The sequence below is a fragment of the Syngnathus floridae genome, chromosome 2 (assembly GCF_059516105.1).
Source record: "Syngnathus floridae isolate MCC-2025c chromosome 2, RoL_Sflo_1.0, whole genome shotgun sequence".
Classification (NCBI taxonomy): domain Eukaryota; kingdom Metazoa; phylum Chordata; class Actinopteri; order Syngnathiformes; family Syngnathidae; genus Syngnathus; species Syngnathus floridae.
Window position 1 is genome coordinate 24,503,095 of NC_142414.1, and position 14,425 is coordinate 24,517,519.

The window sequence follows — 14,425 nt, forward strand, 5'->3', positions numbered from 1 at the left end:
GACTCAAGCGCTTGTTTCTAACGTGTTGGTTGTTTTGTTGGCCATGACAGTTGCTAGATTATTTAAGTACTGGGGTCTTCAAATATAGGACAAATTACTTACATGAGACCTTTCCTCACAACCACATTTTCACAAGTTTTGTCGAGTTGAGAAACAGCGACACCCCCTCTTTGTAATGTACGCAACTATCACGTGATTGTTGTTTTGTTGCTTGGTTAGAATGGCTCACCGCGGGCCATTTAAATGTATCTTGAAAAGCGTAGAATTCTATTTTTGAGGCAATTGTATTATTTCGTGTACGGCGGCTAGTTAGCACGTTTGCCTCCAATTTCTAAGCTTTGTGGTTCGAATCTGTGCGGGTTTTGTTCTACACGTACTTGGGTGTTTTCTTCGGGTACTTGTGCATTTTTTCCCAAATCGCTGGAACATTTTGTTAATTTCATTGGAGATTATTTCATTGTCCATGAGTCTGAATGTAAATGCAATTGTGAGGTGTGTCTCGCGGTTGTCTATCAGCCTATCCAGGGTATAAATCTAGTGTTAAATTATGTGCAAATGAGACAAATTAATCTTGGATGCCTAACAGTTGGGGGCAAGTCATAAAGATAGCAAAGGTGTGGGAGTTATTATTGAATGAAGTGTAATTTGTTGAGTAGGAATGTTTGCCTTGCGGTCAGAAGGATAACGAAACAATGATTATAACATACAAAGTGCCACCTCACTCCAGAGAACGAGTCCGAACAACTCACGTGTTATGCACAAATCATTTTAGCAATTTCACTGACGGACTTTGTACAAGCATTGCCAGACAAACGATGCGGAAATGATCAGTTATGTTTTTTCATAACGTTGCTTCCAGTCAGTATAGCAATGACATGTTATTCTTTTTATGACATGTACCATCATTAGAAATACCATCATAAGGAGCAACTATTAAAATTTAAAGTTACTGCATATGTCACATGGCACATAAACATTGTTAAATTTTTAGCGGAGGGACGGAAGGTATGTTGTGCGATACAGATGTATGACAGGCCTGTGTACCATCATTACAAATACTATCATAAGGAGTAACAATTAAAAGTTAAAGCTACTGCGTGTGTCACATGGCACATAAACATTGTTATGTTTTTATCGCAGGGACGGAAGATATGTTGTGCGATACAAATGTAGTCAGCCTGGCCCCATACAGGATGTCTTGAGGCAAAGGCCAGGTTGGGTTGAAGTGAAAGAGTGAGTAGTTTACATTGTCATTATGACAAATCAGCTTCTGTGCCATATTTGTTGTTCGAGCTATTGATTTTTTTTTTCCCTGTATAGTGATAGTGAATGGGACTTTCACTGGTGTGGCGTGGGCTGGCTAAAGGAGAATTTGTACATGGAGGAACATGTAAGAGTCAACCATTTCCGCAACCATTACGAGGTGAGGGATCATGTGTATCATTAGCTTTATGTCTTGAATTCACTGCTTTCAATAATAACATGATAGTTTTATGCTTCTTCATTCAGCTGACACGCAAGGACTTCATGCTGAAAAATCTGAAAAGGTTCAAAAAGAATCTTGAAAGAGATACCAACTGCGTGGAGGGCTCTAAATGTGATTTCTTCCCCTGCACCTTTGCACTGCCTAATGAGTATCATCTCTTTGTCGAAGAGTTCAAAAGAAACCCCGGCAGCACCTGGATCATGAAGCCGGTAAGCTCAAATTCCTCACAGATCAAGTGCAAAATAATATGTCTTAAAAAAAGAAATATGAAAGAAGGATGACTATGCTGTATGTGGCAAACAATAGAATGTGCATGACATCACCAAGTAATGTAACACTCCATTGAGTGCAATATTTTCACAGGCAGCAAAATCTCAAGGGGCAGGCATCTTTCTTTTTAAAAAATTAAAAGACATCATGGAATGGAGGAAGGTGTGTGATTTTGAATGATAAAAAATTAATGAATGAACAGTACCAACACAGAAATATAATTTGTCTGATTATATTGTCTATCAGCATGATGGCAACCGCTCGGAGGAGCAGAAAGATGCTACTCAAGTGGAAAGCTATGTGGCGCAACGCTACATTGAGAACCCCTACCTACTTGGCGGTAATTCACTGACTCAAAAATCAAAGCTTTCAAAGTAAAAGTAATGCAATATAGATTGACTGATTCACTGACTCTTTGCAGGGAGGAAGTTTGATCTGCGGGTGTATGTGATGGTTACGTCAGTATGTAAAAACATTTGTGAAGCCAACATTCATAATTTAGAATTAAAATGTACACAGATAATTCAAATTGCTCACAAATTTTCAACCAGAATGGGTAACCTGTGGCTGGAAATTGCACAGTAAAATAGCAAAAGACAAGAAGTCGTGGAAGACGTTCGTCCAAAAAAAAAAGTATTTAATGTGCATCACAGGATGCACTTTGTTTGTATTCGGGGAAATTACTGGCATGCGTCGGTGGAGATTACAGGGTCTGTAAAAAGCCCTCAACTGTGAAAGTATGAAGGCCCAGTAAAGGGACTTGAAGAATGGTTAAAAGTCATCAGCTGGCATTGAAGTTAGAAAAGAATGGAAATGGTGAGCGAGTAAGGCTGAGGAGAGGGCACAGTGACAACTGGCAGAGTCGGTTTAGGCTTCTTCCAAGGGTCAACCCAAGTGCCTTGACAAAGGAGAGAGACCATTTTTTCCAAGAAGTACGAGGTGTAGGAAAAAACGCTAGTGAGCAGGTTAGTGGGGCTCTGGCAGCAGGAAGCAAGGACCATGTTGGTAGGGTATAATGTAGCACAGGAGGCCCGGTCTACCATCTTGTTATGTCTGCTTCCTGGTGCAGGAGGTCTACAACACCTTGGAAAAGAACTAGGCACCCTGATGCCTGCTCTGGAAGAGGCTAATTTGAACACAAGGCAGCAGCTATCAATAGGCTCCAGCAAACATCACCACACCACCAAAGAAAGCCATCTCTTTCAAAGTTGGAAAAAAAGCCTAACCTAAGGCAACTCCAGCAACAGAACATTTCCACACAGCCCCCTGATTAGCAGTTGTAGGCTGACTCTGTAAAGTATCTGTTATTACCGCAGCACACTGCTACAACTTCACTCTGTCTCAACACGATCATCAGCTCAGAGGCATCAAAACATTTTATCATGCTGGAACTGATAGTGCCCTGGAAAGAACAATTGTAGGGAACATGCCAAGTATCAGAAACTTGTGGAGGGATGCAGGGACAGGCTGGAAAACATTAAATGAGTACATAGAGAAGTCTGTTGCAAAAGATTTGCAGATTGCTCACTCTCGACTGGGCAAGAAGCACGCCATACAATCTTTCAGCAAAGTCACAGTAAAATACACTTAGGTGGCTTTGGTAGAAAAGGTCTGTTCCGTTGCGTCCTGCTAAGATTCAAGTGAGCGCCTGATCATCCTTGGCCTGGTCGCCTGGGTGAGCGTGTATGTTGTGACCGTCCAAGGGCACAACTCTGATGATAAGTCTCAGTGTATTCTGGAGATGTTTCTTGAATATTTAGGTCTGGTGCAGCCAGTGACAGAATAAAATAGTTTAGAGAGCTACTGAATTAGAGCATTGTAAGCAACTATAGTTTTCATGAAAATAACAATTCTGGTTTTTAAACTATTTTACTGTGTCATTTCTAGCCAAAAGAGGCCCGGCCATACACAAATCACCCATAATGATGAATTACAATTTGGTGTCTTAACATGTACACTATATCTAACAGTGTCTGTCATCTTGCTGCTCAGTATTTTCCCTTGAAGGCATGGCTATATCGTGAGGGATTTGCTCGCCTTTCAAGCACACGCTTCTCTCTTAGTAGTATTTATGACAAGTGTATCCTTTTTGGACAGATACGAGTTTACTTTCCATAGACAGTACTGCTTATTTCCTGTACATTTTCCTTATTGCTTCCTATACAGATGTGCATCTCACTAATGTGGCTGTTCAAAAGACAGCACCTGACTATGATCCAGAAAAAGTGAATCATTTCACATTCACGTCACTTACCTGTGCCAAACTTTGACTTCATGCCAACTTAATAGTGTGTATTCGCCTTTACATAGGGTTGTAAATGGAAGATACAGAAGCTGCGTAGATATTTGACTGCAAAGCACGGAAGACAGGTGGTGGAAAATCTGTTCAAAGAAATGGATAACATCTTCATCAGCAGCCTCCAAAGTGTGCAGAAGATCATTATAAATGACAAACACTGCTTTGAACTCTACGGCTATGACATTATGTTGGATAAGAACCTCAAACCGTGTGAGTTTAAATGAAAAAATATCTGTGTGAGTGCTGCACAGAGGCACGTATGGTATACATGCACAAACACGGAGGAAACATACTCTCTTATCGTGGATTAAACTTGCCGACCAGGATAGTAAAACAGAGTTGTAAAAGCTTTGGCAGAAGTGGTATTATGTGTCATGTCTATTCAATGTTCTTGGCAAGACAGGTATCAGCAATGTTCCTGCTGTATTAATAGCGGCGCTCTTACAAATCTTAAATAAAAACATTCTTTGCATTTCTACCTAAGGGCCCAAATTGAAAGGATGACCTAAGGCCCAGTGATGCCATCTTGTATCTTTTTTGCAGGTGGCTAATTGAAGTAAATGCCTCTCCATCACTTGCGCCAAGTAGCCAGGAGGATTACGACATGAAGTATAGCCTGTTGGAAGACACTGTGAATATTGTGGATATGGAGGGAAGGTAAATGACTGTCTCCCATTGGCTTTTATTGTGATTTATTCAATACGTAAAAACTATATGAGAAAAAGTTTTGCTTATTACCGTGACATTTTGGCTCAATTCTTTGTCAAGTGTGTGGGAGACTTTGAGACGTCCCACTCCAATTGAAAGAAAAATCTAACTCAGAGTTTGTTAAGGAATACCTTCAGGGCCCCTACATCAACACCCTCAAACACCTTTTGGATGAACTGAACCTAACCAGATTTTGCGAGCCAGGCCCTAACATCAAACATCAGAAACCAAATATCCACTGCTATAAAATCTTTCAGTTGTCAAAAGAGAAACTTATTCAGCGGAAAAAGAAAAAAAAACTGTAAAGAACCAGTATAACCAACACTGCAGGTCACAATACCTTTCATCCATACAGTCAATGATGTTTCATTCATTTGAATGAATGAATGTGCGGTCATCACGTCTTTGATGCAGACATTATCGGTGCTTTTCCTCCTCAGGTTGACTGGCAAGGAGAAGCGAGTGGGTGGTTATGATCTCGTCTGGAATGATGGGCCTGTCTATCACGAGGACATTGACCCGGAAATATTTGGCTGTTCATGTTTAAAAGCCAACACATTCTTGGGTAAGAGAGCAATTGTTTGGAGTCAACAAACTGAATGAGGAGATGATTACTTTATTTACGTCTTTTTTCAGGGTGTGCAAACGACAGGGAACACCAACTCAATTCTCTTCTGAAAACATTTCCTGGCCAGAAGAGAATGAAGTTGTCAGTTTGATTTACCACACAGCCACTAAATAACTTTCTTCTTGACCTAACTTGTAAGATCAGTCTCAAGAGTTGGCATTCACTCTTTTTCTAACTTTAGGAGATTCCCTTTGTCTGTTTCGTCTGTTGTTTCTCATTTTGTCATTCTTTCCAGATTATACTTCTACTGGTTATCGATTGTTTTACTTTGCATTCTGATGGCGATTTTCCAAGACAAAACTCACCTGTGTACATTTAAATTAGCAGTATTTCATTTTGGCATATTAATTCATTATATCGAAAATGGGCTGTTTATTTGATGCATGTGCTTAATTAAGTAAATAACATTTTGCCTTATTGTGCTTTGCATAGAAGACTCTTGCTACTTGATTTTGGTGTTCCAAGTGGCTGGGTCAAGTACTTGTGCTGTGAAAGAGTCGTGACTCGTGAGTGGCGCCTCTAGGTGTAGGCAGAGCAGCTTCCACTGCACAAATGGAAAATGGAAATGACAGTTTTGATGAGCTAAAAGGAGAGAGCGGTGATGACGCAAGCAATGGAGGATACATCGCAGGTTGAAAAGCCACTGAGGCTAAGCTTGAATAATGAAGCGGTGCACGGTCTGAATAGCAATGGCATTTATTGTGACCATTACGACGTCTAGAAATTCAATAATTCAACTCCAGGGAATTATAATTATACAGTATTACCCATCCCTCCATTTTCTATATTGCTTTGCCTTTCTAGAGCAGTTTTTATACTGCCGTGAAAATCTTTTTGGGCCACTTCTCATTTTATAATTATTTTATTTTTTTAGTTTTCCAACTTTCCAGTTAAGAGCATCAAATTATAATCAGACAAAATACCGTAGTAAACATACAAATGCAGTTTTTACATAGTTATTTTGTTAATTAAGAGATAAAATGATCCAAAGTTGCCTGGATCTTCCCCCTACATGTTGACGTCATACATGTTCTATTTTACAGCGTAATAAAAACGCTTGGTTTCAGAGGTTTGTGCTGAGGGTGCCACATTACGTTTTTGTCGCATGGTGAATAAATATTTTATTACCTAATTTTCTCGTGAGTCGTTTTTTTTTTTTTTAATGAGCATTGCACAACTGTGAATTTGTTGCATTAGAAGGACAATTTAGTGTGTTGCTTCTCAAATCCTTTACGTAACACGCTCATTAAAATTAATCAAGTGGGACGATCCTGCACAGAAAGTTAACGACTGTTCCTACGCGGTTTGTGTAGTTACCATGACAACAGCAGTCAAACTGTGAACAACCTAAATAGTTTCCCGTCTGTTTCCCGTCGTGTGAACGCCTAATGTTGCTGTCAAAGAATAAGGTAAACCGGAATTTTATGTCGATGATGATGCTGTGGTACTAATGCTTACAAATATAGTTAGATTAACGATCTACACTAACAATTACACCGCCCCTAAATAAAAAGAAATAAGTTGGACTTATAATGCAATTAAAAGGCATTCTACATAAATTTCAAATGTAATTTATATGTAAAACAAACAAACGCAGTTCCAAAAAATTAATATATACTTTACAAAGTTACAGCTGAACTGAACTGAATTAAAATGATAATAATAATAATAATGATAATAATAATAATAATAAAAAACCACTAAAAATTATTTCAGTATTTTTTTCCACATACCACATTTTGTGATTCACTGTCCTGGGAGATTACTGAGATGACTGTAATGTTTATGTTCCTATTAACCATCAAACTTAGTAAGACACTTCTTCCAATGGGAGATTATTGTTGCCTATTTACCCATCTAACTTGGTAAAACACTTATTCCAAAATGCAGTAAATTGTATTTACATATTTACTTGTTTATTTTAACCCTTTGTCTTGTTAGCATTTTTTTTTCCTTCCTCGCCCGCAGGCAGCTGGATTCAAATCATCCAAGGACTGTAGCAAGCCCACTGAGAAGCGGTGGGTCATGCATTTAATTATTACTATTATTATTATTATTATTACTGTTATTATTTCAAAGGATTGACGCACATCTCAACATGGTGTCAATTGTCTCCCCAGGGAGGCAAGAACTGCTGTGCGTTACAAATGTGGCCCACTTGGCACCATACAGGATGTCTTGAGACAAAGATCAGGATGGATTGAAGTCAAAGAGTTAGAAGTTTTCTGTTGAAATATCATTAAGGTTTTGGATTTTGTTATGAGTGTGTTCTTTTTCTGACAGTGATGAAGAGTGGGACTTCCATTGGTGCGATGTGGGCTGGCTGAGGGAGAATTTTGATCATTCATTTATAGAGGAACACATACGAGTAAACCACTTTCCCAACAATTATGAGGTGACGGCACATGAGTCAGGTTGTTCTATCACTTACATCATCAGCTTTCAGTAATTATTATGTTTATCTATATTATGTTTTAGTTGACTCGTAAAGACTTCATGCTGAAAAATTTGAAAAGATTCAAGAAGCAACTTGAAAGGGAGGCCAGCTGCATCGAGGGCTCCAAATGTGATTTCTTCCCCTGCACCTTTGCACTGCCAAATGAGTATCATCTCTTTGTCGAAGAGTTCAAAAGAAACCCTGGCAGCACCTGGATCATGAAACCGGTGAGATCAAATTCATCACAGATGATTGTTTTGTTTAGCGTGTGATAGAATGTGAGACTGTTTTGTTTAGCATACAATAGAATGTGAATAACCTCACTTAATTGAATTTCATGTTTTCATAGGCAGCAAAATCTCAAGGGGCAGGCATCTTCCTTTTTAAAAAACTGAAAGACATCATGGATTGGAGGAAGGTGTGTGATGCTTACAGGACAATGCATAAGAAAGCTATTGTGATCTGACTGATAACACTGCATTCCAGCACGATGGCATCCGCTCTGAGGAGCAAAAAGAAGTGATTCAAGTGGAAAGCTATGTGGTGCAGCGTTACATTGAGAACCCATACCTGCTCGGTGGTAAATAATGGACTCAAAACTGCACTTTTATCAGAAAAAACATACATTTACTGATTCATTGCTTCGCCACAGGCCGGAAGTTTGATCTGCGGGTCTATGTGATGGTCACATCGGTATGTAAAAGCACGTATTAGCTCAAAAATCTCTTTAAATTTGACATTTTACTGTAGATATAGTCAAGAGAGTTGATAGAAGAGAGTGGATACAGCATTTTAATCCACTCTACATTTAGAACATGTTGGAATTCTTAAAATAACAGATTTGTTTTTTAAATGAATGCAGCCAAATTGTTTCACACAATCTTGTGTCATTTCCAGCCAAAATGAAACAAAAGACGTTTTAACTCAGAATTTGGTCCACATATGACTCATTCTGGGCTTTCTTGTATATTTACTTTGTGATATTGTTGCTCAGTATTTTCCCTTGAAGGCATGGCTATATCGAGAAGGCTTTGCTCGGCTCTCAAGCACACGCTTTTCCCTTCATAGCATTGATGACAAGTGTATCCTTTTTTTCAGCATTTGGGTGAATTTCTTTTGATTAATTGAACCTTAACATATAGTACGAAAAAATAAATAAAAACTCTACAATACGAATTACTATTTCATAGTGACACATGTACTGCTGGTCTGAAAAGGAGGAGGAAGACGTGTTGGTATTTTTACGAACACTTGGGTTTTATTTTCATTGTACTGGTTATTCCCTTTACGTATTTACGAGTTTCCATAACATGGTAAAGGTTCCTGCATTTTCCTTAGTGCTTCCTGCACAGATGTTCATCTCACTAATGTGTCTGTTCAAAAAACAGCACCTGACTATGATCCTGAGAAGGTGAGGAACTCATTGCAATCTCAGTGGGAAGAGGCCAGCTTTGTTATCCTCAATGCCTGTCTCCCTGTACACAGGGTTGCAAATGGAAAATACAGAAGCTGCGTAGATACCTGACTGCAAAGCACGGAAGACAGGTGGTGGAAACTCTGTTCAAAGAAATGGATAACATATTCATTAGGAGCCTCCAGAGTGTACAGAAGATCATTATAAATGACAAACACTGCTTTGAGCTCTACGGCTATGACATTATGTTGGATGACAACCTCAAACCGTGTGAGTTCAAATATATAGGCATGTTTTCCTATGTGATTATGTTTCCCCCACACCCCAAAAAAGCTCATTCTTTTAGTGAAATAAACCAAATGCCATTCTGTACAATGTCCGATTAAAATATGTGACCAGCGGCATTGAGCCGGCTGCCTCACTTCTCTGTAAATCTTTATGTTGCATCTCTACTAAAATTCATCATATTTTCTGTTTTCCACGAATGATGCTGCTCTAAGTTGTTTTGTTTGACCATTGATGATCTTATTTCAGGTGGTTAATTGAAGTAAATGCCTCTCCGTCACTTACAGCCAGTAGTCAAGAGGATTTCGAGATGAAATACAGATTGCTGGACGACACTGTGACTGTTGTTGACATGGAAGCAAGGTACATTTCCATGACATAAGAAGCAATGCTATTTTATTCCTGCACTAATAGCTACCACATTGAAAAATTATGACTGAGTAAAGTAATGGTGGTCACACTGTAGATAAAAACTGTGCTGCACCTCCTTAGGTTGACTGGGAAGGAGACAAGGGTGGGTGGATATGAACTCATGTGGAATGACGGGCCTGTCTTTAGAGAGGACGTCAATCCAGAAATATATGAGTGTTCGTATTTAAAGGCCAACACATACTTGGGTATTTATACCACTGACAGTGTTAATAATGTGCCATTATTGGTTACGTTTTTAAATCCTGAGTCATGTTCTTTTTGCAGGATGTGGAAATAACTGGGAATACCGGAAGGTCCCGAAGGTTTGAGATGCCGTTTCACTAAATAACTTTGTATGACAGAATGGGGCCTCGGGGTGTCATCCATGTCTGCAAGTAGCTTTACACGTGCAACATTTGTGACCATGTGATGAGTGCCTTCTTGGACAGTAGTAGTCAACATACAGTAAGTGATTTGCATCTGCTGTGCTGTGGCAGAGTTCAGTGTGCCGGATAATTTGATGCGCTGGAAATGATCATCCAATTGCTACCAAAATGATTTGAGATCATCACGTGCTTCAACTTCTCCAACCCAAGAAACCCGGATTTCAGCCAAATATCTGTGAATAAATTGAGACATCATGATGAATTTACTTTTGTACACTTTTTCTGACATTTTTGTTTGATGGTGTGTCAGATTTTTCTTGTATGAGCCTTGGTTCCATAAAGGTTGCAAATACTGACCCCTGGTTGTCTGTCACTCAATGACTCTGCTACAGCTGTTTTTTTAACCACAGCATATACCAAGCCTTTTAAAGCCTAAAATTCTGGTCTGGCAATTGAAATCTTAGTATAGCTGTATTAGGTCAAATTCAGGATGACTAAAGTCCAAATTTGCATTTTGTAATAAAAGTCAATATGAGCACTGCAGTTTGCTCCTTGTGTGCATAATACTCAGACAATTACAAAACGTGTTATAAAGTATAATGCAATGTACTGCAAGCCATGTCTCGACTTAGCATACATATGTGTAGTCTTAACATTCCACTAAACCACGAGTTAAGAATGACACAGCACAGTTGACATATTTAGGTGTTTTTTAATAAATATTTTTCATGATGTATATGACACATGTAAACAGAATGATGACAATAATGAATACAACTCCAACACAATACATTACACAAATATAACTATGGTGTATAAAATTTGGAAAAATATCCATTTACATTCATAGCAAACATTACCATCAATTTCGTAAGAGCTCTATGCAAAAAATACAGTTCATTTTCCAAGACGACCGTCCACGTGTTAACACACAAGAAGCCCTTTTGAACAAAAATGTGACACTATGTAAAACTAGCACACTTTCCTTCAGTGCACTGCAATTTATCAATAAGCTCGGTTTTCAGACAGGGATGCAATAAACACATAGGACATGTCTTAAAATGAGGCACCAAAAAGCAAAGTGAGTGAGTGAATAAATAAATAAATAAATAAATAAATAAATAAATAAATAAATAAATAAATAAAATACTGAAAACACATTACATTAAAATTGTATCACCAATGGCTATGATCAATATTCAGAGACAAAATGTGTGTATATCAGTAGCTGGTAAGCATCACTATGTATTATTTACGTTGAAAGCTGGCAAGTGGTTGCCAATTTCATGCCTTTTAGACATTAGTAGCATAACAAGAAAATAAGTATGCATTGTAGTTTGGTTGAAATTGCATGAGTTTTCTGAGGACACAATCACCCTCCTGCTTGTACTGCAACGTTGTATTGGTTATTTGCTGTTCCATTAATGTTGTGCTTTGAAATTCTGATAGTTATATTGTCATATGGTACCTCTTGAAAGTTATCTGGACAATGGCATAATATCACAAGGTGTTAGTAATAGAGAGAAAGCAAGCATAGGTTCAAGCTCTAGGGCCAAGAGATCACAGAGTAATAAAGCACTATAGGCTGACTTATTCTTATATTGTTACTATCTTATTTTGTAGCAGATTGGACATTTTTTGATTTTGCACCATTAGAAGGCGCTTTAGAAAGAGACTGTGGCGCTTTAGCAGCTCTTTTCATGGTGGTTTTAGATGCCTGACCTTCTGCTGGTGTCCTCTGCCAGTCTTCTAATTTCTTTGAGGTGATAGCCCCCTTCTTACTTGGCCCTACTCCGAGTTTGTCACTGCCTGCTGCTTTAACCACACCGGGTTCCTTCTTAACATCTGTCTCAGAGTTGGTTCTAACTCGACTTTTCCTCACCTGACCTCGAGCATTTGGGTTTGTTCCCATATCCTGGGGTTGTTTTCGAGCATTGCCTGCTGCATGCATGTGCCTGAGATGACTCATTCCTGCTGAGGGGCTCACTGGAAACTGGGCTCCACCTCCACCTTGTGCTCCTTGGCTCCTACCTTCTTTGGTGACTTCTTGTGTTTCACTGCAGTTCCTCTTCACAGGCGCCCCTGGTCGGGTTCTACGCTCCAGCAGTGGGCTGAGACGAGAGTGGCGCTGGTAGGCGTATGCAGAACAACTCCCATTGCACAAAGGGTAGGGAATGTGACAATGGGTGCAAACTGGCAGGCGGGATTGTGCAGCAGCAGACGCAGGTGACGGCGGGTTGATGACATATGGGAAGGCTCGCTGGTTGTGCCGCAGCCCTTTTGGGGAGTTAAGTCGGGATGATGGAGCTGTGTGAGGTCGAGGTGAGTGACCAGATGTGGTCTGAGGCTTTGTGTGTCTCCCAGGTGGGCGGCTGCTCTCAGCTTGAACGGTTTGAATCTGGAGCCACTCTAACTGCAGTAATCTCTCCAGGAATCTCTCCAAAGGCCCAACCGGTTTAGGCCTGGGGGCCCCACGTCCCTCTGTATGAAGAAACACTGCAAGCTGTCGAAGGCTCCAGGTGTTGAAAGGTGGCGGAAGAAAGTCTGGGTAACAGTGGGTAGGTGTCTCCCCCTCATCTTCATCATTTCTATTCCCATGTGGTCCGGGGATGTCCAGTGGGAAATCACTAGAATTAATGACCTCTGCTCGCAGATTTAGATGAGGAGGTGTACAAGGAGTACAAGGCGATGGCAGCACAGGCAACCTCTCCGAGTCAGATAGGTCACTGGCACTGTCACTGTCGTCAATTTTGTAGGGGTCCTGCAGGGCCTCTGGTATAGGGGTTGGAGAATGCCCCGGCATGTGTCGTAGTCCCGATATAGGGGAAAGCGGAAGAGAGAGTGCTCGTCGATTCTTGCCTATCCCCTTGTGATTCGGTTGTAGCTCAGTATTGCATTGCGATGCCCGGTGATGGCTTCTCCTTTCCTCATTTCTGTGCACACTCGAATGTTGGCCAAGTTGAGGTCTTGCATCTCGCGCTTCTACCGGGCTGTGGGAAAGACAAACACACGTGGAAATCTAAAGCTTGTGAGCATTCAGAAATTGTGTTTACCTGAAACAGAGCTTTGGGTATTAATACAAAAGTTTCCTCAAAATATACCTGGGGAGTTTGCTTGTATTCTGAGAGGTGCCGGATTTGAACTTGGAACTTCTTGGCTGTGAACCCTGTAAAAAAAAAAAAAAAAAAAACTCTTCATCGACTACAATTTGCAATAGTGTCAAAGCAAATTTTAGATCGTGCAAAGATATCCATTATATGAAATCAGAATACCATGACAATCAAGTTTGCACAAAAAAGTTTTGTATATGTAACATATATTTGACGTTAATTCACCTGCTGCACTGTTCCCACGACGTTTTGGTTTTGACCTGGTCCTGGCAGGCCACTTTGCACTTGGCCGACTGCTTTCTTCATTTTCTTCCCTTTCTTTAAACTGTGAAAACAAAGATGGGTCACGGTTATCTAATAAGCGCCCGATACAATATAAGTTAATCACAGCGGTTTGATTTGAAGTCCTACCTTGTATTTGGTCCGCTATTTTCCGTGTTTTTAACGCGGATCTTCTCTTTGGAAACGACGCGTTTCAGTGTCGTGGATGCTGCGCGCTCTTGTATGATGGGCCCCATGTTGTAGTTTTGCAGCGGTGATGGTCATTTGAGTCTGCCAAGGTAATTAACACTCGAGCGAAAGAGAATAAAAGTTCTATTGGATTTGATGTTTTGCTGTAGGATGTTAGCAGTACTGCAAAAAGTAAAAGTACTGCAGTGCATCATGCGTCAGTATGGATAGCTGCATGCCTCTGCCAAGCGTGTAGCTATACCATCTTCCCATTTAGCTTCTACTTTTCGGCAACATATCAGCTTCGATTCCATAGGAGCATAACTTACGTATTGTCTTTTGTACGTCCGCACTATCGCCATTATAAAATAAATAACATGGCCATAGAGGTTATTCGCTTTGTTTGGCTCGCCTTCCCAGCCAGTGACAGGTTTGTTTACCTGCCAGTGACTGGCTCGCTGTCAGTCCTGACGTAAACTGTATAGGTGCATTGTGGGACTTGAAGTTTAAGCTTTCAGGCGTGGTTTTTAAATCAGAACAA

At 40.0% G+C, this 14,425-nt stretch overlaps 3 protein-coding genes across 9 annotated transcripts in view; 2 read left to right on the forward strand and 1 right to left on the reverse strand.

Annotated features, from left to right (window-relative positions):
* The window catches only part of LOC148402714 (putative tubulin polyglutamylase TTLL9), a 7,722-nt gene extending 1,199 nt beyond the window's left edge, over positions 1–6,523 (forward strand). Inside the window, exons 2-14 of one of the 4 annotated variants that reach the window (XM_088361366.1) lie at positions 1,141–1,233; positions 1,321–1,423; positions 1,510–1,695; positions 1,850–1,918; positions 2,003–2,096; positions 2,178–2,218; positions 3,749–3,836; positions 3,923–3,981; positions 4,067–4,263; positions 4,599–4,712; positions 5,204–5,328; positions 5,400–5,525; positions 5,824–6,523. In XM_088361366.1, the coding sequence (XP_088217492.1) occupies positions 1,141–1,233; positions 1,321–1,423; positions 1,510–1,695; positions 1,850–1,918; positions 2,003–2,096; positions 2,178–2,218; positions 3,749–3,836; positions 3,923–3,981; positions 4,067–4,263; positions 4,599–4,712; positions 5,204–5,328; positions 5,400–5,482 (1,252 nt within the window). In that variant the 3' untranslated portion in view covers positions 5,483–5,525; positions 5,824–6,523. Of the gene's footprint in view, positions 1–21; positions 178–853; positions 1,006–1,140; positions 1,234–1,320; positions 1,424–1,509; positions 1,696–1,849; positions 1,919–2,002; positions 2,097–2,177; positions 2,219–3,748; positions 3,837–3,922; positions 3,982–4,066; positions 4,264–4,598; positions 4,713–5,203; positions 5,329–5,399 lie in introns of those variants that run through there. The other 3 variants (XM_088361374.1, XM_088361382.1, XM_088361359.1) reach the window with 3 other exon arrangements.
* A 37-nt stretch (positions 6,524–6,560) lies between these two features.
* Positions 6,561–10,680, forward strand: LOC148402715 (putative tubulin polyglutamylase TTLL9). Of its 2 annotated transcripts, none has more exons than XM_088361335.1 (14): positions 6,561–6,800; positions 7,360–7,409; positions 7,512–7,604; positions 7,675–7,786; positions 7,870–8,055; positions 8,178–8,246; positions 8,315–8,408; positions 8,481–8,521; positions 8,823–8,910; positions 9,181–9,239; positions 9,314–9,510; positions 9,777–9,890; positions 10,020–10,144; positions 10,224–10,680. In XM_088361335.1, the coding sequence occupies exons 1-14, from the start codon at positions 6,780–6,782 to the stop codon at positions 10,265–10,267; spliced, it is 1,293 nt and encodes a 430-aa protein (XP_088217461.1). In that variant the 5' UTR covers positions 6,561–6,779; the 3' UTR covers positions 10,268–10,680. The 2 variants fall into 2 exon arrangements, with proteins under 2 accessions (XP_088217461.1, XP_088217471.1); XM_088361345.1 differs by having other exon boundaries at positions 10,020–10,114.
* Positions 10,681–11,016: 336 nt separating this feature from the next.
* On the reverse strand, positions 11,017–14,424 carry fam217ba (family with sequence similarity 217 member Ba). Of its 3 annotated transcripts, none has more exons than XM_088361522.1 (5): positions 14,214–14,424; positions 13,846–13,986; positions 13,660–13,759; positions 13,426–13,490; positions 11,017–13,314 (listed from the first exon to the last, which is right to left on the reverse strand). In XM_088361522.1, exons 2-5 carry the CDS (start codon positions 13,950–13,952, stop codon positions 11,937–11,939), a joined length of 1,650 nt encoding a protein of 549 aa, XP_088217648.1. In that variant the 5' UTR covers positions 13,953–13,986; positions 14,214–14,424; the 3' UTR covers positions 11,017–11,936. The 3 variants fall into 3 exon arrangements, with proteins under 3 accessions (XP_088217648.1, XP_088217640.1, XP_088217630.1); XM_088361514.1 differs by having other exon boundaries at positions 13,846–14,004; positions 14,214–14,423; XM_088361504.1 differs by having other exon boundaries at positions 13,846–14,422.
* Position 14,425: the final 1 nt, after the last annotated feature.

What these genes read in the sequence shown, in the direction of transcription:
- LOC148402715 (XM_088361335.1), top strand. Translation starts at nt 6,780, where the DNA reads ATGTTGCTGTCAAAGAATAAG. An exon ending in AGCAAGCCCACTGAGAAGCG is followed by an intron (nt 7,410 to 7,511) that starts GTGGGTCATGCA and finishes TTGTCTCCCCAG; the next exon opens with GGAGGCAAGAACTGCTGTGC. An exon ending in GGATGGATTGAAGTCAAAGA is followed by an intron (nt 7,605 to 7,674) that starts GTTAGAAGTTTT and finishes TTTTTCTGACAG; the next exon opens with TGATGAAGAGTGGGACTTCC.
- fam217ba (XM_088361522.1), bottom strand. Translation starts at nt 13,952, where the DNA reads ATGGGGCCCATCATACAAGAGCGCGCAGCATCCACGACACTGAAACGC. An exon ending in AATAGCGGACCAAATACAAG is followed by an intron (nt 13,760 to 13,845) that starts GTAGGACTTCAA and finishes TTGTTTTCACAG; the next exon opens with TTTAAAGAAAGGGAAGAAAA. An exon ending in TCGTGGGAACAGTGCAGCAG is followed by an intron (nt 13,491 to 13,659) that starts GTGAATTAACGT and finishes TTTTTTTTACAG; the next exon opens with GGTTCACAGCCAAGAAGTTC.